The sequence below is a fragment of the Jaculus jaculus genome, chromosome 3 (genome assembly GCF_020740685.1).
Source record: "Jaculus jaculus isolate mJacJac1 chromosome 3, mJacJac1.mat.Y.cur, whole genome shotgun sequence".
NCBI lineage: Eukaryota > Metazoa > Chordata > Mammalia > Rodentia > Dipodidae > Jaculus > Jaculus jaculus.
The window spans coordinates 97,847,000-97,868,731 of record NC_059104.1 but is presented as its reverse complement, the minus strand read 5'-3'; the positions used below and the strand labels follow the sequence as shown (position 1 = coordinate 97,868,731).

Below are 21,732 nucleotides of genomic sequence, written 5' to 3'. Positions count from 1 at the left end.
CCTTTAATCCCAGCACTCAGGAGGAAGAGGTAGGAGGATCACTGTGAGTTTTAGGCCAGGCTGAGACTACATAGTGAATCCTGGGCAGAGGAAGAACATACCAAAAATTTAAAAGAAAAAAAAATAAGAGAGACTGGATTAGCTGTTTGCATTGGGAACTTGAGGTTTGTGGCCCTAGCTTAACAGTTAGTCAGCTCACACTCCTGCTGGTGCTGTTGCCAAGGAGGTGATGGTCGGCCTTTGCTCTATCACCTTTCACCTGCAGTCAGGAAGCTTCCCCTAGAGAGGATAAGCCAAAGTAAATCCTTTCCCCCTATCAACTGTTTTTGGTTGTTTCTTTTCTCTCAATTTTATTAAACATTTTCCATGATTATAAAAAATATCCCATGGCTGGAGAGATAGCTTAGCGGTTAAGCGCTTGCCTGTAAAGCCTAAGGACCCCGGTTCAAGGCTGGGTTCCCCAGGTCCCATGTTAGCCAGATGCACAAGGGGGCGCATGCGTCTGGAGTTCGTTTGCAGAGGCTGGAAGCCCTGGCGCGCCCATTCTCTCTCTCTCCCTCTATCTTTCTCTCTGTGTCTGTCGCTCTCAAATAAATAAATAAATGAAAATTAAAAATATCCCATGGTAATAGCCTCCATTCCCCCCTTTTCCTCTTTGAAATTCCACTCTCCATCACATCCACTCCCCATCTCAGTAAGTCTCTTCTGTATTTGGATGCCATGATCCTTCCCTCCTCTTATGATGGTCTTGTGTAGGTAGGGTCAGGCACTATGAGGTCTTGGATATCAAGGGCAAATTTTTGTCTGGAGGGAGCACGATGTAAGGAGTCGAACCCTTCCTCTGGCTCTTACATTCTTTCCGCCACCTCTTCCGCATTAGACCCTGAGCTTTGGAAGGTGTGATCGAGATGTTACTCTGTACTCTAGTTACTTCTTTCCAGCACCATGATACCTTCTGAGTTGTCCCAAGGTCACTGCCATCTGAAAAGAGAAGATTCTCTATCCAAAGTGAGAGTAGCATTAATATATGGGTATGCATATGAAGAAGTGCTTACTGGGCAGTTTGATATGCACAGTATATACACGTATCCAGACATCAGCAGATGTTACAACCCTAGGGCTCATGACTATCCCTGTTTTAAGTTTTGAGTATCAGGGATGTATTCCCTCCCTTGGAGCAGGCCTCCAGTCCAACTGGAGGGCAGTTGGTGTCCACCATGACAGCCATGCCACTATTGCACCCACTGGCTCATTTGGTCTGGCTCGGCAATGACAAGGCTTGCAGTGTCCACTGTTGAGTATCTTCACTGGTGGTATCTCTTTCTCCCATTGAACTACAGGTAGAATGGCTTCTTCCAGCTTTCTGTCAGTTGGTCTGCATGGAGGAGATTATCAGCTTAGTTCCAGCAGGATTTCTCAGTGGCCTTGCAGACCAAGTATGTGGAGTCTTCAGCAACAGGGTCTTACCATCTATTCCTGGTGGCAAACCAAGGGCCTCGGCAATGACCTATAATGTTTTTGGGGCATCAGGGACCTCCCTGGCCAACATCTCACTGGAAGGTATCCCATCCCTGGCACTGAAAATCTTCTAGCAACAATATATGGCTCCTGAGCGTTCCATTGTCCAAAACTGAAGGATACCATTTGATTTATTTATATCCTCTCCGATTGTGACTAGCACTTCCTCCACATTTCCTTTACTCAATCATCTGTAGCTAAACTGAGCCTTCCTTATCTCAAAAGAAAAAAAAAAAAAACCTGCACTGGGGGATTGTATGGTGAACCATACATCAATAAAGCACAGGTTTTAAGAGCTCTGAGTGGAAGGCCGAAGTGCAGACATCTTGGCTTGCTGAAGAATGTGTGTCTCACTGATTTCCTGATACTGTGTCATTCTTAGTCCACTGACCGAGGAGGCTGCCTTGATGGACTTGACTGCAGCTTCAAACACTTCTTAGGTAAACGAAGGTTGGTGGTGCCACTGTCCACGATGCTCTTGTCATAGATGTACTAGGAAGGGGAGGAAAGGATGAGAAGAGCTGTGGTGGTGCCAGGCTCCAACAGCTGGGGGTCTTGCTGGGATTAAAACCTCAGCTTGGCCCTTTGTACACGTGCTTCCTTGAGCAAGTTACTTTACTTCTATATATCAATCTCCTCCTCTCTAAAATGATGATAATGGCACCTACTTCTGAGGTTATCATAAGGATTCAATACATCAACATATTGAAAATAATTAAGAATGGTGCCAGGCAGATAAAAGATACTCAGGAAATGTTAACTGTTATCATTTTGGTGTGCAGGTATTCTGCAAATCTAAAGTAAACATGCCTTAATATAATGTCTTTAATTTTCAATTTGTTCTAATTTAGCATGCATAGAATCTAGGGAAGGAGACAAATGATTAGCACTTGTCATATACTGCCAACCCCAGAGATTAGCTCCTTGGAAGGTTTATGACCTCCACAATGTGGACAAGCTCTGTTCTGTACAAAAGGAAATAGACACATAATACTAGAAATGCCAGAGCCAAAGTCAATTCCAGATCTTGGGGACTTCACTCTGACTTATGGTGTTGCCCACAAATGACGTGTCCAACGTTATGAAGTAAGGCAGTAATTTAGAGCCAACAGGAATTAGTTCCATGCTGTTTTCATCTCTAAAATGTAAGCTTTGTGGTCTCTGAAAATGCTCTGTCAGACCCTGGCCCTACACCTCAGGGCCTGTTCAGTGTGTTCATTAGGGTTCTGACCTTAAATCCAAAACTGAGCTCTTCACAGGTCCCATGACTCTGTCCTCCCAACCTCTTTTGCAAGGTCCTCCCTCACTCCATGGGCCAGCCTCTTCTCCCCCACTTGACTCCCCTTCTGTTTTCTTACCTCCTTGAAATCCATTTTTAGATCTTGTCCATTGATTTCCACACGTACAATGATCACCTCATAATACCACTCCTGCCGGATGGGTGTGTACCAGAGACTGCCTGTGTACAGTGAATGGTTGATACCCCCAATGATCTAAGAGAAAAAGAGGCAGGCATCTGTGTCCTAGAACAGACCAACAGGCCACTCAAAACTAAGCAGTAAGGTTGCAGTGGCAAGGCCCTCTACACTGGACCCATCCATGTCTTCTAATCCCATCAGGGCCCATGGGAATTTCTAAATTCTTAGACATGTTCAAGGGAAGACAGCCAGGATTATTTATTACAAAGGCTTGGGTAGAAAGTTATTTAAGACCAAGCTAGCACAATAAATGTTGAATGAATTGGTTATATGCTTCTGTTTCATTTCTCTGCTTGCTGGAGATTCATTCAACATTGTCCAAAAAAAAAAAAAAAATACATAAATAAATACATAATATGAGGCTGGGCATGGTGGTACATGCCTTTAATTCCAGCACTTGGGAGGAACAGGATTGCCATGAGTTTGAGGCCACACTGAGACTACATAGTGAATTCTAGGCTAGCTGCCAGACTCTACCTCGAAAATAAGACCAAAAAAAGGCCTAGGGAAATGGCTTAGTGGTTAAGTCGTTTGCCTTTGAAACCTAAGGACTCTGGTTTGAGGATCTATTCCCCAGGACCTACATAAGCCAGATGCACAAAGGCGCCCCTGGCATGCCCATGCTCTTTTTCCATCTGAGTAGGCAGGTGTTGAACACCAGAAGTAAAACATGCCTGTCAACATGAGATGCTCTGGCTGTGTTTAACCACGCCACTATGCAGGGCATGGATACACACCTGGAATGAATCCCTTTCACTGATCTTGGCCACGCCATCCTCCCTGTGTCCCTAGACAGGGAAAGGGGAAATATGAAGGTGGGCTTTTTCCCCCCTAGAAGTTAAAGATTGGGGTCTAAGGCTCCATCCTTCTTCACGTGTTCGTACGGAGATGCCTCCAGCATTAGATGTCCACTCACCACTACCTCACCCTGCTTTTACTGCTAAGGAGCCCTCCAGATCATTGTCACCCCTGCTCCCCCACCACCGAGGTGAACCCAGCTAATAGGACTTGGGGCGGTACCTGGAGGAGACAGTTTAGCCTTTGGTCCCTGATACAGGTCCAAGAAGTAAGGGAAGATTCCTCCTTTGCATCTTAAAAATAATTTTTTTTAACTGGGGGCTAGAGAGATGGCCTAGCATTTAAGCACTTGCCTGTGAAACCTAAGAACCCCAGTTCAAGGCTCTATTCCACAGTGCTTAGAAATGCCAGATGCTCAGGGTGGTGCACACATCTGGAGTTCACATGTAGTAGTTGCAGGCCGTGGTGTGCTCATTCTCTGTGGCACTCTCAAGTAAGTAAAAGTAAACAAAAAAATATTATTTTATTTGAGACATTAAGAGAGGGAAAGAAGCAAACACACACGCACACAGAGAGAGAGGCAGAGAGAAAGAGAGAATGGGTATGTACCAGGGCCTCCATCCACTGCAAAAAAAAAAAAAAAAAAAAAAAAAAACAACTCAGACACATGAACCCCCTTGTACATCTGGTTTACGTGGGTCCTGGGAAATCGAACCAAAGGTCCTTTGGCTTTGCAGGCAAACACCTTAATGTCTAAGCCATCTCTCCAGCCCAGCTTTTGCATCTTTTTTTTTTTTTTTTGAGGGGGGCTGCTCTTTGAAATAGGGTCTTCTGACAGCCCAGGAAACCTCAGCAATCTTGCCCTCAGTCTCCCAAGGACTAGGATTGCAGGTGTGTACCACCACACCCAGGCCTTCGAATGTTTAATCCGTGCAAAGTCACCCAGAGTGGCCTCTGAGTGAGAACACAGCACAGGAGATAACTAACCACTGAAGCCTGTTAGAATGAAATGCCTCCTGGCCCCTCTCCGGGAGTCAGTGGTCTGCAACCTTCTACTTTTTAACTGCCCCTCTACTTATCCTTTCCTATAATATGCCAATTATGCTCCTTCAAGTTACCCACTCCTTTTCCTTTCCCTTCCCCAGCAGGCAGTTATTTTCCATCCTCTCACTCTGTTCAGAAAAGAAAGTCTCCCATGCCCAGCTTTCCCCAGGACTTACAGCAGCCTCTGGTGGTAGCCATGCAGAAAACGTGGGGGGCAGCGTCCACCACAAAGTTACTGCTTCCTGTGTCCACCAGGACGTTAAGCTGCCAGGAAAAGACAGAAAAAATATGTTGCAGATAGTTACCCCAGGCTCGGTGACCTTGCAGCCATGGGAACTCTCCATGAACAAGACTAGCCAAGCTGGCAACAGCTAGGACCAAGGCCACAGACAGAACCTGGGGGCCTATCACACCTCAACAGTCTCAGATCCTCTGCTTCTATCTGTGCAAGGCCTAGCATTCTCTATGTCACCAGGGCCACCTGTTTGTACGTGTGTCTCCCAGTATTCGTGGCCACGAAATGGCCTCTGCTCTCGGTATAGCTGATCCATTCCAACTTCCCATCTTCTCCTAGTGTTTCCAGGAAGAAGCCTGGCCCATTCCCTTCAGCTCCAACAGGGGTAATTCTAGGAGCTGGCAATGGCAAGGAGAGCTGTGGGAGCTAGGATGGCATGTTGGTGCCCAGGTATGTGTTTGTGATCCTCCCTGCCATGATGTGGCTCCCCTTGTGTCTGAGTGCCTTAGGCCTATTTGTGCCACTTTCAGGAAGAATTTGGAGCCAGGAGGCCAGTGTGATGCCATGGTCAAACCCAACTTGTTAAGCCAGTTCTGGCTACATGAACACAGACAGGTGTCTACCAATGCTCATGGCTGTGCAGCTGCTACCATCCTCCACTTTGTCCCTCTTCTCGCCCTGTAACTCAACTTTATATTATATTTTATTTATTTATTAGAGAGAGAGGATGTGTGTGCCAGGGCCTACAACCACTGCAAACAAACTCCGGATGCACGTGCCACCTTGTGAATCTGGCGTACATGGGTCCTAGGGATTCGAATTGAGGTCCTCTGGCTTTACCACTAAACAATCTCTCCAACCTGTAACTTAATTTTTAAAAATATTCTATTTATTTATTTATTTGAGAGAGAGAAAGAGGCAAATAGAGAAGGGGTACAAGAGGTTTTCTAGCTACTGCAAACAAATCTCCAGACAAATGTGCCACATTGTAAGTTTGGCATTACCTGAGTACTAGGGAAATCAAACCTGGGTTTTGAGGCTTTGCAGGCAAGCACCTTAACTGCTCAGCAACCTCTCCAGGCTTTCACCTTGTAATTTACAAGAAGCTTGAGGTGGGTATGGTGGCGCACGCTTTATCCCAGCACTCAGCAGGCAGAGGTAGGAGGATCACCGAAAGTTCAAGGACAGCCTGAGACTACACAGTGAATTCCAGGTCAGCCTGAGCTACAGTGAAACCTTTCCTTTAAAATAATAATAATAATAATAATAATAATAATAATAATAATAATAATTAATTAATCAAAATTAAAGCAGCTTGAACTGTTTTCCTTCCCTTGTTGTATAACACTAAGGAATATTCTCTGTCTCTTTTTTGTTGTTGTTTATTTTGGTAGGGTCTCGCCAAGGTGTAAGGAGGGGCCACCTAGCATGTGTGCATGCAGTTGTCCATACCAAACAGGGCCACTGCTTCACACTCCAATGGGGCTTGTGTGTGTGTGTGTGTGTGGGTGGGTGGGTGTGGGTATGTGCATGTGGAAGCCAGAGGGAGACATCGGGTATCTTCCTTGATAGCACTTATTCTCTGAAACAGGGTCCTTGCCAAATCTAGACCCTACTGATTTGGATAGATTAGCTAGCCAGTGAGCCAGAGATTCCATCTCCATCTTCCTAGTGCTAAGATAGCAAGCACATGCCACAATGCCAGGTATTCCTTTAATATTATATTTATTTATTTGAGAGAGAGAGAATGGGAACACCTGGGCCTCTAGCTACTGCAAATGAACTCCAGACACATGTGCCCCTTTGTGCATCTGGCTTATGCAGCTACTGGGGAAATTGAACCTGGGTCCTTTGGTTTTCAACACAAGCACCTTAACTGTTGAGCCCGTGCCAGGTCTTTCTATGTGCATTCTGCAGAACTGAACTCAGATCCTCAAGTACTTTACCCAGTTGGCTATCTCCCAGCCCTGAAATGGAACTTTTATCCAGAGGACCCTGCTGCCCAGGTACATCTCTCTCTCCTCCCCCTATAGGGAGCTCCTGTTCTTTCAGTCCCAGCGTTGCTCTTTCCTCTGAGGGAGGGCTTCCTCTTCTACCCAATGGGACCAAGCCACAGGAAAGAACAACCTGTCCATTCCATTCTACCTCACCTGCTCCACACCAGGATGTCAGGTTCCCACTACTCTCTACCTCCCCTCTCAACAAAACAGGAAACTAAAGGCAACAGACAGAAAAAAAAAAAAAATTGTACCTTTAAGACCACAGATCATAATAATTACATCGATCCTGTGCCAAATGGTGCAATAGCGGCTTGTACATGTATATTATGGGGGAAGCCAACTGTTCTCTAATTGGACTGGAGACCCACTCTATGGGAGGGAATACAAGCCTGGTAGTGAAAACTTATTCAAAAACTTAAGGCTAGGGAGGTCATGATGAGCCCTAGGGGAATAACACCTGCTTTTGTCTGGCTAAATATATATATCATGCCCACCAAAGTACCCTATAAGCACTTTTCTTTTTTCTTTCTTTTAAAAATTTATTTATTTATTTTTCAGTTTTTCAAGGTAGAGTTTCACTCTAGTCAAGGCTGACCTAGAATTCACTGTTCTTTCAGGGTGGCCTCGAACTCACAGTCACCCTCCTACCTCAGCCTCCCGCGTGCTGGGAATAAAGGCCTGCGCCACCACACCTGGCCTGATAAGCACTTTTCTTAATGTTAAAGTATTTTGTTTTATTTGAGAGACAGAGAGAGACAGACAGACAGAAACAGGCAGGTAGAGATAGAGAATGGGCGCACCAGGGCCTCCAGCCACTGCAAATGACCTCCCGATGTGTGCGCCCCATCGTGCATCTCACTTATGTGGGTCCTGGAGAGTCGAACCTGGGTCCTTCGCTGTGCAGGAAAGCGCCCTAACTGCTAAGCCATCTCTTCAGCCTCCTTAATGTTGATACACATATATTAACACTACTCTCACTTTTGGCTAGAGAAGCTTTCCTTGTAGCAGTAACCACTGGCATGACTCAAAAGTCACCATAGTCCTGAGAAGAAGTGACAGTGGAATGCTCTTCATTGAGCACTGATACATCTCAGTCACACCTTCCAAGGCTCAAGATCCATTGCAGGTGAGGTGGCAGAAAGAATGCAAGAGCCAAAGAAGGGTAGGACTGATTACAATGCAATCTTCCAGACACAAAATGGCCTGGACATCCCCGACCTTGCTGTGCCTGGCACTACCTGCACAAGACCTTCATAAATGGAAAAGATGATGACATCAAAATAAAAGACTACTTGAAATAGGGAGAGATAAGATGGAGGGTACATCTGTGAGGTTCCAAGTGGGGGTAGGGAGGGAATTATGATTTATTGTCTTTGATTATGGAAGCTGTCAATTAAAACTTAAAAATGCATCAATCATCGCTTGTAGCTATTCTATCAGATAGTCAGAGGTATGTAAAGAGTGAAAAGAGCACACTATGAACAGGCATGGTGGCATATGCCTTCAATCTCATCATGCTGAGGTAGGGCGATGGCCAAAAATTCAAGGAGGGGTTGAGCTACAGAGTGAGGTACAGAACACAACCTGTCACAGGGATTAGACAAAATGACAGATCTGTTCTTAAGGCGCCTCTTTAAAGTGGCTTGTGCTAAATGGCTACATTCCCATGCCTCTGCTTCAGCTTCCCGTGGCAGCTGCGAAGACAACAGCAAAAGTCACGCTGCGTGGAAGACGAAGTTGTTCTGATCTTTGTCAGCATCAGACACAACAACATACAGCTGCAACTATACATAACTGCTGGGAAATGCTCACCATGGAAAACTGACCCACGTCCTCCTCATTCAGCCTCCTCAGGCTCAGTCGTCCTTCAGTAATGTGGAGGTTCCACAGTTAATTTCTTTCATATTTGGAGAATGACTCAGCAAGTAAGCTTGTTACTTTCACTCAGTATTCTTACCTATTTTCAACAGCTGAGATCTCAATAAATAAGTATGTAGCTGGGCATGGTGGTACATGTCTTTACTCTCAGCACTCGGGAGACAGAGATAGGAGGATCACTGTAAGTTCAAGGCTAGCCTAAGACTACATAGTGAATTCCAGGTCAGCCTGGGCTAGAGTGAGACCCTACCTCGAAAAACACAAAAACAAACCAAACCCAAAACCCTTAGAGAGGTCTAATCAAAATCTAAGAGGATATAAATTAAGTCATATGGAAGCTAGCCTACTTTTTGGGACAACAGAACACTCAGAAGCCGTAGATTAATAGTAGTAAATTTGCAGTGCCAGGGATGGGATACCATTCTGTGAGATGTTGGCCAGGGAGGCCCCTGATCCCCCCAAAACATTACAGGCCATTGCAGAGGCCCTTGGCTTCCCAAAAGAAATAGATGGCAAGACCCTATTGCTGAAGACTCCACATACTTGGGCTGCAAGGTCACTGAAAAATCTGCTGGAGCTGAGCTAAAAACCATCTCTATGTAGACCAGCTGAAAGAAAGCTGGAGAAAGCTATGCTGCATGCAGTTCCATGGGAAAGAAATCAACAGTAGAGATACTCAACAGTGGACACTGCCAGCCTTATATTTGGCCATCCAGGCTAAATGAGCCAATGGGTGCAATAGTGGAATGTCTGTTACGGGGAAAATCAACTGCCCTTTAATTTGACTGGAGGCCCACTCCATGGGAAGGACTATATCCCTGAAACTGAAAACCTACAACAGGGGTAAGTCATGAGTCCTAGGGGTGTAATGTCTGCTGCTGTCTGGCTACATGTATACACTATGCTCACCAAACTGCCCTGTAAGCACTTCTCTTAATGTTCAGACCTATATATTAATGCTACTCTCACTTTTGGTTAGAGAACATTCTCTTTTCAGAGGGCAGTGACGTTGGGATGACTCAAAAGGCACCATGGTGCTGAGAAGATATGACAGAGGAGTGCTCAGCACTGAATCTCAATCACACCTTCAGGGGCTCAGGGTCCATTGCAGAAGAACTGGCGGGAAGAATGAGAGCCAAAGTGTAGGACTCCTTAAAAAGTGTTCCCCCAGACATAAAATGGCCTGGATATCCATGACCTCACAGTGCCTGACACTACATACACAAGACCATCATAATGTGAGAAAACTATCATGACATCAAAATAAAAAGTGAGACTTATTGAGAGGGGAAGGGGATATGATGGAGAGGGGAAAGCAGGGGTGGGGGGGAAGGAATTACTATGGGATATTGTATATAATTATGGAAGTTGTCAATTAAAAAACAAAAAACAACCTTGTCCGAGTGTGGTGGCACACACCTTTAATCCCAGCACTTGGGAGGCAGAGGTAAGAGGAGCACTGAGTTCAAAGCCACCCTGAGACTACATAGTAAATTCCAGGTCAGCCTGGGCTAGAGTGAGACCCTACCTCAAAAAACAAACAAACAAAAAACAACCCCTTCAGGCTAGAGAGATGGCTTACCAGTTAGGGCACTTGTCTGTGAAGCCAAAGGACACAGATTTGACTCCCCCGGACCTATGTAAACAAGATGCACAAAGTAGTGCATGCACCTGCAGTTCATTTACAAAGGTTCTGGTGCCACCATTCTTTCTCTCTCTCTCTCTCTCTTTACAGCCAGGTGTGGTGGTGCATGCATTTATCCCAGCACTTGGGAGGCAGCGGTAGAAGGATACCCATGATTTCAAGGCTATCTTTAAACTACACAGTGAATTGCAGGTCAGCCTGAGCTAGAGTGAGACCATACCTCAAAAAACAAAACAAAAAAGGCCACCCTGAAACTACATAGTTAATTGTTAATTCTAGTCAGACTCAGCCAGAGTGAGACCCTACCTTGAAAAACAAAAAACAAACAAAAAACCCTTCATGTTATAAAGCAAGTGCATTAAGTGTTAAATGCACATCAAAATCTTCTTTTCTTTTCTTTCTTCTTCTTTTTTTTTTTTTAAAGACAGGGTCTCTCACTCTAGCCCACACTGACCTAAAGCTCACTCTGTACCACATCGGTGGCCTGAAACTCATAATCCTCCTACCTCAGCCTCCCCAGCAGTGGGACTAAAGCTGTGAACACCACATCTGGCCCACATCAAACTCCTGAATATGGGTGGGTGTGGTGGCACACACCTTTAATCCCAGCACTCTGGAGGCCAACGTAGGAAGACTGCCTTGAGTTTAAGTCCACCCTGAGACTACATAGTGAATTCTAAGTCTAGGCTAGAGTGAGACCCTACCTTGAAAAAAAAATCATTTAAAAAAAATTATTTTTATTTATTTGTCAGAGGGAAAGAGGAAAAGGAGGGAGGGAGACAGAGAGATAGAAAGAGAGAGAGAGAGAGAGAGAGAGAGAGAGAGAGAGACAGACAAAGAGAGAGAGAGAGAGAGAACGGCCACACCAGGGCTTCCAGCCACTGCAAATGAACTCCAGATGCATGTGCCATCTTGTGCATTTTGCTTACATCCTGGGGAAATCAAACCTGGGTCCTTTGGCTTTGCATGCCAACTCCTTAACTGTTAGCCATCCCTCCAACGACCCCCCTAATCTTAATTATACTTGCACCCCAATTCATTATCTATATGACTTTTTGGAGGTGGGGGGACTATCAAGGACTAACCCCAGTCCTAATGTATTCTTGGGTTTTCCACCACTGAGCTATAACCCTAACCCCTTAATATTTCCAGATACTGTCTTTTGGAACTTTTCTTTATTAAGTGTAACGTAGGGTACTGAGAATACCAAGCCACTGGAAAATCATTACTTGTGTGCTTCTTTTTCAAATAAAAAGAATGGATTTAGTTTTATGGCTTACGCATTTAGTCTCCACTGAGGTAGAAGGATCACCGGGAATTCAAGGCCAGCCTAGGCTACAGAGTAAGTTCCAAAGGCAGCCTAGGATAAAGTGAGGCCCTATCTCAAAATCAAACAAAATGATCCAAAAAAAAAAAAAAAAAAACCACAGAATACATGGGCCCCTTACATCCAAAAACACACGTCCATTGCAGGGTTTTATTTTTAAAGCATCATTTATTTACCTTCCGCCTTTCTCACACAGGTTCTCAATTTCAGTTTTCAGGTCCTGCTCCTTTTGCAAAAACTCCTTCTTTTCTGTCTCTATTTTCTTCTTGGTTTCTTCCCACTTTATGGTCACATCCTGAAGAGCCTTGAGTATCTCCTAAATCCCACAGCCACACACAAATAGAGGAGGAAAGAAGTTAGTTGTTTAATTATGAAAATGTTTTTACTTTGACTTTTTTTTGTGATGCTGGAGTTTAAGCCCAGGGCCTCATACATGCTAGAGAAACTCTACCACTAAACTACACCCCAGCCAGCTCTAATGGTACTTTTATTTTTCTTTTATTTATTTTTTTTGTTTTTTTTTGGGGGGGGGGCTTTTCAAGGTAGGGTCTCACTCTAGCCCAGGCTGACCTGTGTTTACAATGGAGTCTCAGGTTGCCCTCGAACTCACAGAAATCCTCCCACCTCACTTTTTAGAAAAAGTGTGTATTTTGCTGAGTTTTAAAGGGCTCCTCCCCACCAGGCTTCTTTGGTGTGGTACCTATGCTGCCATCACAACTGGAAGCTGTTTATTTGTTTTTGAGACAGGGTTTCAGGATCTATCCCAGGCTGCCCTTGAACTCAATGTCACCCAGACTGACCTCAAACTTATGGCAACCCTCCTGCCTCAGCTTCTCAAGTGATTCATGACCCACCAATCCAAACCTAACTATTAATTACATACTGCCTTTATGGGCTCAAACTGAATTGAAAGAATCTGATGTGATGATCCAAAAGTAACCAGACCTCTGGAAAAAAGTTAGAGGAATACTAACTTAACTCACCAGGAGAAAGTCCTAATGGTCACTGTTCAAAATTGGATTGTGCCGACCGATGTTTAAATATTGCCAATAGTACCAGTAACGGCATTCTAGCAACCGCTGGATCCAACAGATAGGATCTCGTTTTGCTATGGCTCTGCTTATTATATGGAGGGGATTAATGTTTTCTTTTTTTCTGTGTAAGAAGATAAACAAATAAATATATATGCACATATATTTGTAGTAACAAGCCAAACACCACAAAGGTGACAGAACTCACAATTACCCCAGCTCCATACCACCAGCCCATAAGGTAACCAATGTGCAACTTCACGATTTATCTACTCTCACACAAACATGTCTAGATTTATATATGTGTTTTTAAAAAGTTACCTGTGCATGCATGTATGGGTATGTATCTGGGTGTGCACATGCCACAGTGCATGTGTGGAGATCAGCAGACAACGTCAAGGTGTCTGTTCCACCTGCTCTTGAGAGAGAGTCCCTTGCCACAACAAGCAAGCTTTAGGTTCTCCTGTCTCAGCCTCCCACTGTTGCAGGTGCACTGGGGTCACAGATGCCTGAGCCTCTTGGCACCTGGCTTTGTGTGGGTGCTGGGGAACCAAACCCCGACCATCAGGCAAGCACCTTTAATTGCCCCAGACTCCATGTTTTTTGTTGCCTGTTTTGGTTGCTGATGTATTGGCTTGTTTTAAAACTTGTTTTGTCAAGGGATGAAACCCAGGGCCAGGAACATGAAAAGCACCCGTCCTATTACTAAGCTCTACCCATACTTCATTTTATCTTTTTGTCCAAGGGAGAGTCTCACTCTAGCCAAGCTGACCTGAAATTCACTATGCAGTCTCAGGGTGGCCTTGAACTTAAAATGATCCTTTTACCTATGCCTCCTCAGTGCTGGGATTAAAGACATGCACCACCATGCCCAGCCGTTTCATCCTTTTAAAAAAATTATGGGGTGGAGAAATGGCTTAGCCATTAAAGCAATTGCCCGGAACGCCTAAAGACCCAGGTTCTATTCCCCAGGACCCACATAAGCCAGATGTACAAGGTGACACATGCATCTGGGGTTCATTTGCACTGGCTAGAGGCCCCGGAATGCACATTCTCTCTCTCTCTCATAAACAAAAATTTTAAAAAGGTGCGTACCACCATTGCAAAATAAATAAATGAAAGTTTCTTAAAAATTCTGTGTATCTGGGACTGGAGTGATGGCTTCACAGTTAAGGTGATTGCCTGCAAAGCCTAACAACCTGGGTTTGCCTTGCCAGTACCAGTGTTTGCAAATAAAGAAACAAAAACTTGCTGGGTGTGGTGGTGCACACCTCTAATCCCAGTACTCAGGAGGCAGAGGAAGGAGGATCTCTGTGAGTTCAAGGTCACAAAAAACAAAAAACAAAAAAACCACATCAAAAGCTTTAAAAAATTTCTGTGTACCTGTATGTATGTGTGGGTGGATATGAGATATGTGTATATATGTATATGTGGCAGTGTACCTGGCCCATAAGCTTCAAATTTCTCTTGGCTCTGTCTCCCCTTGCCATAGGCAACTTGAGCTCACAGATATGTGTGCCATTTTAAATCCAGCTTTATGTGGTTGATGGGGAGTTGAACTTTGACCAGCAGGTTTGCAAGCATCTTTTACTGCTTTACAGCATCTACCTGGCCTCTTATTTTTCCATTTTACTCTATTTTATTATTATTATTGTTGTTGTTTTCAAGGTAGGGTTTCATTCTAGCACAGGCTGACCAGGAATTGACTATATAGTCACAGGGTAGCCTCAAACTCATGGTGATCCTCCTACCTCTCTCCCTCCGGATTGCTAGGATAAAACGTGTGCATCACCACGTCTGCCTTTATTACTGTTACTGTTACTGAGGAAGGGTCTCAGGGTGCCCTTGAACTCATGGTGATCCTCCTACCTCTGCCTCCCAAGTCTGGGATTAAAGGTGTGTGCCATCCTGCCTAGCACCATTTTTCCTGTTTTAATGAAATCATTTTGTATTTAATTTGCATGTTGGTTTTTATCACTTTTCATGAGCATACTATATATCAATAACTGTGGACATAACTAAAAAAATCACTGCACACTATACCATCATATGGATATCTCTAAGCTGTCTAATCATTCTGCTTAAAGTTCAACATCTGTTTAAACTGCCACATCTAATTTTTTCTGTGTGTTGTATAGGTACATGTAGAGTATGGGTGTGATAAGGTGCATGCTATGTATAGCGTATGCAAGTGGGTCTAGTCTAATCTTTTTGTTTTTTGGCTTTTTGAGATAGGGTCTCACTCTGGCCCAGGCTGACCTGGAACTCACTCTGTAGTTCTTAGGGTGGCCTTGAACTCACAGAGATGCTCCTACCTCTGCCTCCTGAGTGCTGTGATTAAAGGCGTGTGCTTCCATGCCCGGCGCTCATGTAATTTTTAAAACAATACTACAATATACAATTAATATTCTCCATGTTAACACTTTGATACAAACATTATCTCCAGAATGGACTCCTAATAATATGACTGCTAGAATAAAAGTATCTGCATATTTTAAATTTCTTTTGAGACAGGATCTCATGTATCCCCCCCTGGCCTCACAGCAAACTATGGAGCCGAGTGTTGAGGCAGGATAAAAAGACAGGAAAATTACAAATGACATGGAAGAACAACACGGAGGGAGGAGGCTTTGTTCTGGAGTTGTGATCTGCTTTTACTAATAATGGACTTCAGACTTCAACCACCAGTGAAAGGAGAAAAACAGAAGGTTCTACAAATGAGAAAAAACATTTGGTGAATTTTCCACTGGGTGCAACTTCTGTATCTCTGTCTCTCTCTCTCTATGGCCCTGGGAATTGAATGCAAGTCATTAAGCATCCCATCTCAAAAACTTCAATGAAGGAAGTACAATACCTGGTGATTCTTCATTTCTTCTTCTCTCCTTTGCTGAAGTTGCTTCAATTGCGCTTGGAGTTGGTTTTCCACCTGCCTCTGCTTGTCCAGGACTTCTTGGTAACGCTCCTTCAATGGGCTTCTCTCTGTCATCATTTTGTCCTAACAAGAAATGCGAGGAAAGAGAGAAAGAAAGAAACATGAGATATGTTCAATTTTTGATTTAAACAAAAGTAACACTATCAAGTGCCTGAGGATTTTTTTTTTTTTTTTTTTGAGACAAGGAGTAATGTATCCTTGGCTGACCACAAACCCCTGTGTAACCAAGAAACCTTATGAACTTCTGACCCTCCTGCCTCCTCTTCCTGAGTGCTGGGATTATGGGCATGGGATACCACATCCAGTTTGCAGTGCTATGAATCAAAGCCAGGCTCTGCACATGCTAAGCAAGCAAGAACACCACCAACTGAATTACATGTCCAGCCTCCGCCTCTATAGCTTCACTAATATGAAGGTTACTAAGCATATGTGGCTATACAACATTAAAATATGATGACACAGAAAAATTCAGATCTCAAGTACTTAAAAGTCAAATGTGGGCGGGAGGGAAGGCTTAGCGGTTAAGGTGTTTGCCTGCAAAGCCAAAGGAACCAGGTTCAATTCCCCAGGACCCACATTAGCCAAATGCTCAAGGGGGCATGTATGTCTGGAATTTGTTTGCAGTGGCTACAGGCCCTAGCGTGCTGCCCATGCTCATTCTCACCCACCCCCTATTTCTGTCAAATTAAAGGAAAAAAGTTGAATATGACTATGGTAACCACACCAGATCGCAGAGGTAGACCATTTCCATCATTTCAGAACGTTCTATTACTAAATCCTGGTGTGGTGGCACACACCTTTAATCTGAGCACTCTGGGAGGCACAGGTAGGAGGACCCTTGTGAGCTGAAGGTCACCCTGAGACTACACAGTGAACTCCAGATCAGCCTGAATTCCAGAGAAACCCTACCTCAAAAAACAACAAAAAAAGTTCTACTACTCAACATTGCTCCAAGGCAAGGGTTGGTCACCTATATCATGTGGACCAAATATATCCAGTTTTTTTCATTTTTATTTACTTATTTATTTAAGAGAGGGAAAGAGGCAGAGACAGAGAGAATAGGAGCACCAGTGCTGGGATTAAAGGCATACACCACCACGCCCGGCTTGGAAATAAGTTTTATTAGAACACACATGCATAGGGGTTCTCAGGTGGCATTCATGCTGGAATGGTTGCTACAAAAGTCCATGTAATGTCCACAGAACATGAAGTATGTCCTGCTTGGCCCTGCTGACAGCTACGCTAGAGGATAACATAAGAGTTGTTTTGCTATCCATAACAATGAAAAACAAGGACTGGAGAGGTGTCTTAGTGATTAAGGTGTTTGCCTGTGAAGTCAAGGGACACAGGATCGAGCCCTCAGAACCCACTTAAGTCAGATGCACAATGTGGTGCATGTGTCTGGAGTTTGTTTGCAGTGCATGGAGGCCCTGGAGTGCTGAGTCAACTCTCCAGCCAAAGTTGCCTACTTGTTAAAAAGATGAACTGGGACTGGTGAGATGGCTTAGCGGTTGAGCCGTTGGCCCACAAAGTCAAAGGGTCCTGGTACAACTTTCCAGAACCCACATAAGCCAGATGCACAAGGGGGTGCAGCATGTGTCTGGAGTTTGTTTGCAGTGGGTGGAGTTCCTGGAGTTCCCACTATTTCTCTGTCTCAAATAAATAAATAAATAAATAAATTTTTTTTTAAAAAAAAAAATGAACTGTTAGCCAGGCATGGTGATGCACACGTTTAATCCCAACACTCTGGAGGCAGAGGTAGGAGGATCACCATGAGTTTGAGGCCACCCTAAAACTACATAGTATTTTCCAGGTCAGCCTGGGCTAGAAACAAACAACAAAAAAAGATGAGCACTCGTCGTAAGTCTGAGCCAGTGATCACAGGCACAATTCAGAATATCCGTGTTTTTTGTTTTTTTTTTTTCCCCTAAGGTAGGGTCTTACTCTAGCTCAGGCTGACCTGGAATTCACTATGTATTCTCAGGGTGGCCTCGAACTCTCAGCAATCCTCCTACCCCGGCCACCCGAGTGCTGGGATAAAAGGCATGCGGCACCATGCCCAGCTTAACCATGTTTTTTTTTTTAAAGCTTATTTATTTGGAGGAGGCGGAAGGGAGAGAGAGAATGGGTGCATCAGGGCCTCTAGCCACTGCTAACCAACTCCAGACACATGTCACCTTTTGCATCTGGCTTTTGTGGGTACTGGGGAATCAAACCTGGTCCTTCAGTTTCACAGACAAAACCTTCACCACTAAGCGCCTTATTTCTCCAGATCCCACATCAGACACAAAGGTGAGGCAAGTGCAAAGCTGCAGATGCCCACTAGGTGGCACAAGCACCTAGAGTTGATGGCAGGGGCTGAGGCCTTGGGCCAATTGACAATTCTCTCCCCTCTCTCACAGTCTCTCTAAAATAAAAAGAGGGGGAAAAAAATAAAGTGAAAAGCAGGGCATGGTGGCGCACGCCTGTAATACCAGCACTCGGGAGGCAGAGGTAGGAGGATCACCGTGAGTTTGAGGCCACCCTGAGACTCCATAGTGAATTCCAGGTCATCCTGGACTAGAGAGACCTACCTGGAAAAACCAAAAAAAAAAAAAAAAGTGAAAAAGGATGTGTGAACCTAAGGAAGATTGTGGCTTCCAACACTTATCTGGTTCTAGAACCTCAGACAAATCACTTCTCTAGGCTGCAAGACTAACACCTTCCTGTCAGGACCATCACTGGTACATAGTTGACATTTATTTTAGATTTATTTATTTGAGATAGAGAGCTGGTACGTAGTTGACATTTATTTTAGATTTATTTATTTGAGAGAGAGAGAGAGAGAGACAAAGAGAAAGTGACAGAAAGAGAGGTAGAGTGAGTATGGGCATGCCATGGTCTCCTGCCTCTGTAAATGAACTACAGACATATGCGCTGCTTGTGCATATGGTTTTACACTGGTACTGAATAATGGAACACAGGCTGTCAGGCTTTGCAAGCAAGCACCTTTAACCGCTGAGCCTGCTCTCCAGCCTCTGGTGACGTTTATTAATTAGTTCCCCTATCACTCTCAAACAGCAGAGATTTTGTTTTGTTGTGTTGTGTTTTTCGAGGTAGGGTCTCACTCTAGCCCAAGCTGACCTGGCATTCAGTATTGAGTCTCCTCTCCGGTGGCCTCCACCTCACGACAATCTTCCTACCTCTGCCTCCCAAGTGCTGGGATTAAAGGCATGCACCACCAAGCCTGGCAATAGAGATTTTTAAAAAACCACATGATGTGTAAAACACTACAGATACAGCCTGTGAAAGTAACAAGCAAGGAATTACAATTATAATAAGTGTTGAGTATATTCAGGCATGCACAGCAACTACTACTTATGTTTTCCTGTTCTCTCTCTCTTCTTTTTGAGGTAGGGTCTTGCTCTAGCCCAGACTGACCTGGAATTCACTATATAGTCATGCTGGCCTCGAACTCATAACAATTCACCTACTTCTGCCCTCCAAGTGCTGGGACTAAAGGCATAGGTCACCATGACCAGCTCATGTTCTTTCTTAACAACAAGCTTTATGGAACACATGTATTTCAAGGTTAAGCATTTTGCTGGGCTGGGGATGTGGCTCAATGGAAGAGTACTTACCCAGCAGGTGAGAGATCCTGTGTTCAATAACCAGAATTGGAAAAAAAATAATTTTTCAGCCAGGCATGGTGGCACAAGCCTTTAATCCCAGCCCTTGGGAGGTAGAGGCAGGAGTGATCACCGTGAGAAGCCACCCTGAGACTATATAGTGAATTCCAGGTCAGCCTGAGGTAGAGTGAGACCCTACCTCAAAAAGAAAGAAAGAGAGAGTGGGGGGGAGGAAAAGAAAAGAAAAGCAAAATAAAGTCAAGCATAGTGAGTGGTGTACACTTGTTATCCCAGAGCTTGGGAGCTGGACACAGGTGGATCCTTGGGGCTTGCAGGCCACCCAGGCTAGCCTACTTGTCAAGCTCCAGGCCAGTGAGAGATTGTGTCTCAAGAAGGTGGATGGTTTCTGAGGAATGACATCAAAACTGTCCTCTTGACTCCACATGCACATACACACACACACAAGCGGAATGTCAAAGGGAATGTGTTTGTTTTCAACATGGCTGTCATTAGGGAGACCATGATATTCCTCATGAAACAACTGTTTCTCAACAGCCATATTCATTACTAGTGACAAGGTAATGAGTTAAACACCTTGCAGTTTTTTATCTATTATTTTTTTAACTTGGGGAGAGGCAGTTTTCAAGACCAGGCTGACTTGGAACTCACTGTGTAGTTCCAGACTGGCCTGGAACTCATAGTGGTTCCCCTGCCTCTGCCTCCTGAGTGCTGGAATTAAAAGTGAGGTACCATGCCCAACTCTTATTAAATGCTTTTTTAAATTTTATTTATTTATTTATTTATTGAAGAGAGAGAAGGCCAGTGTGTGTATGTGAGAGAAAAAGAGAGAATATGGGTGTGTCAGGCCCTTCTGCTACTACAAACTCCACATGCACTTTCTACATCTGGCTTTACGTGAGTACTGAGGAATCACACCTGCACCAGCAAACTTTAAAAAAAAGGAGGAGGAAGGCAGCTATGCTCACCACTATACCACCAACACTAATAAATTTTAAAAAAATTTAAAAAAGTAGGGGGGCTGGAGACATGGCTTAGTGGTTAAGGTGTTCAATTCTCCAGGACCCACATAAGCCAGATGTACAAAGGGGCGCATGCATCTGGAGTTCCTTTGCAGTGGCTGGAGGCCCTGGTGCACCCACTCTCTCATTCTCTCGCGCGCAAATAAATAAATCGTATTTTTAAAACAAGAAAAAAAATGGGCTGGAGGGATGGCTTAGCGATTAAGGAGTTGGCCTGCGAAGCCAAAGGACCCAGGTTCGATTCCCCAGGACCCACGTTAGCCACATGCACCAGGGGGCGCAGGCATCCTGAGTTCCCTTTGCAGTGGCTGGAGGCCCTGGCGCGCCCATTCTCTCTCTAGGAGAGAGGACACTCTAGGGAGTTTCTTTTCCGGAATGAGTGTCCCGGAATTGGACAGCGGCGGCGGGTGCACAGTTCTGTGACTGCCGAGGGCCAGAGCCGGTCCGTTAAACTAACGGCCGGCAGCGCGGCGGCGCGGGAGCCGTCAGACTCGAAGGAAGGCGGCCCTGAAGCCGCGGGCGCGGCGGGCAGGGGCGGCCATGGCTCCCGAACCCAGTCGTCGGCTCCGGGCGGAGGAGGCCGCGGCGCAGAGCCTCTGCTCCGCCCGCCCCTTCCTCCGGGACGGGACCCTGCCTGCCTGCCGGGGTTCCCCTCCGTCGGCCCGGCACCCCGGTCCCCACCGCAGGCCCGCTGCCCTCCCCGTCCCGCGTGAAGCCCCCCGACCACAGTCCGGGCCCCGGGCCGCCGCGGTCCCCACCTGGGCCTCGGCGCCTCCGGCTATCCGCGCAGGCCGACGCCGACCCCGGCCCGCTCCCGTACCTTCCTGCTTCTTGGCGAAGTCGCTCGGCTCACGCCCGAGGGTCGCGTCCCAAGCGCCGGCTGCTTACGGGTCCCGAAGACGCGGCTCCCAGACACTCACCCTCAACTCCGCCACAGCAGGGAGGGCTTTCCGCGTCAGCCCGCGGCGCAGGCGCGCACGAAGACACGCCCACCACGCCCGCACGTGACCCTTACGGGGTGGTGGGGGGGGTGAGAACTGGACGCATGCGCGTGCTGCTTCAGTAGCCAGAGAAAAGGACCAGCGCGGTAGTGTGCTTGGCTTTGATCCCTGCAGAGTGGCAGTCTTGGTTTTTTGTTTTGTTTTGGGAGGTTGGGTTTCACTGTAGCCCAGGCTGACCTAGAATTCACTATGTAGTC

At 45.4% G+C, this 21,732-nt stretch overlaps 1 protein-coding gene across 1 annotated transcript; it reads right to left on the bottom strand.

Moving 5' to 3' along the window:
* Window positions 1-1,741: 1,741 nt before the first annotated feature.
* On the bottom strand, window positions 1,742-21,450 carry LOC123459375. Its single transcript, XM_045145801.1, has 6 exons — window positions 21,355-21,450; window positions 15,809-15,949; window positions 12,100-12,239; window positions 5,015-5,102; window positions 2,877-3,011; window positions 1,742-2,010 (listed from the first exon to the last, which is right to left on the bottom strand). Exons 2-6 carry the CDS (start codon window positions 15,941-15,943, stop codon window positions 1,897-1,899), a joined length of 612 nt encoding a protein of 203 aa, XP_045001736.1. The 5' UTR covers window positions 15,944-15,949; window positions 21,355-21,450; the 3' UTR covers window positions 1,742-1,896.
* Between the last annotated feature and the right edge of the window lie 282 nt (window positions 21,451-21,732).

Bases quoted from the DNA above. Each gene is read 5' to 3' on its own strand.
- LOC123459375 (XM_045145801.1), bottom strand. From the start codon at position 15,943: ATGATGACAGAGAGAAGCCCATTGAAGGAGCGTTACCAAGAAGTCCTG. The intron at 5,103-12,099 runs GTAAATAAATGA...TTTTCCTGGCAG, and splicing joins CTGTGTGAGAAAGGCGGAAG to CTTAACGTCCTGGTGGACAC. The intron at 2,011-2,876 runs GTAAGAAAACAG...TCCCCTTCCTAG, and splicing joins TAAAAATGGATTTCAAGGAG to TACATCTATGACAAGAGCAT.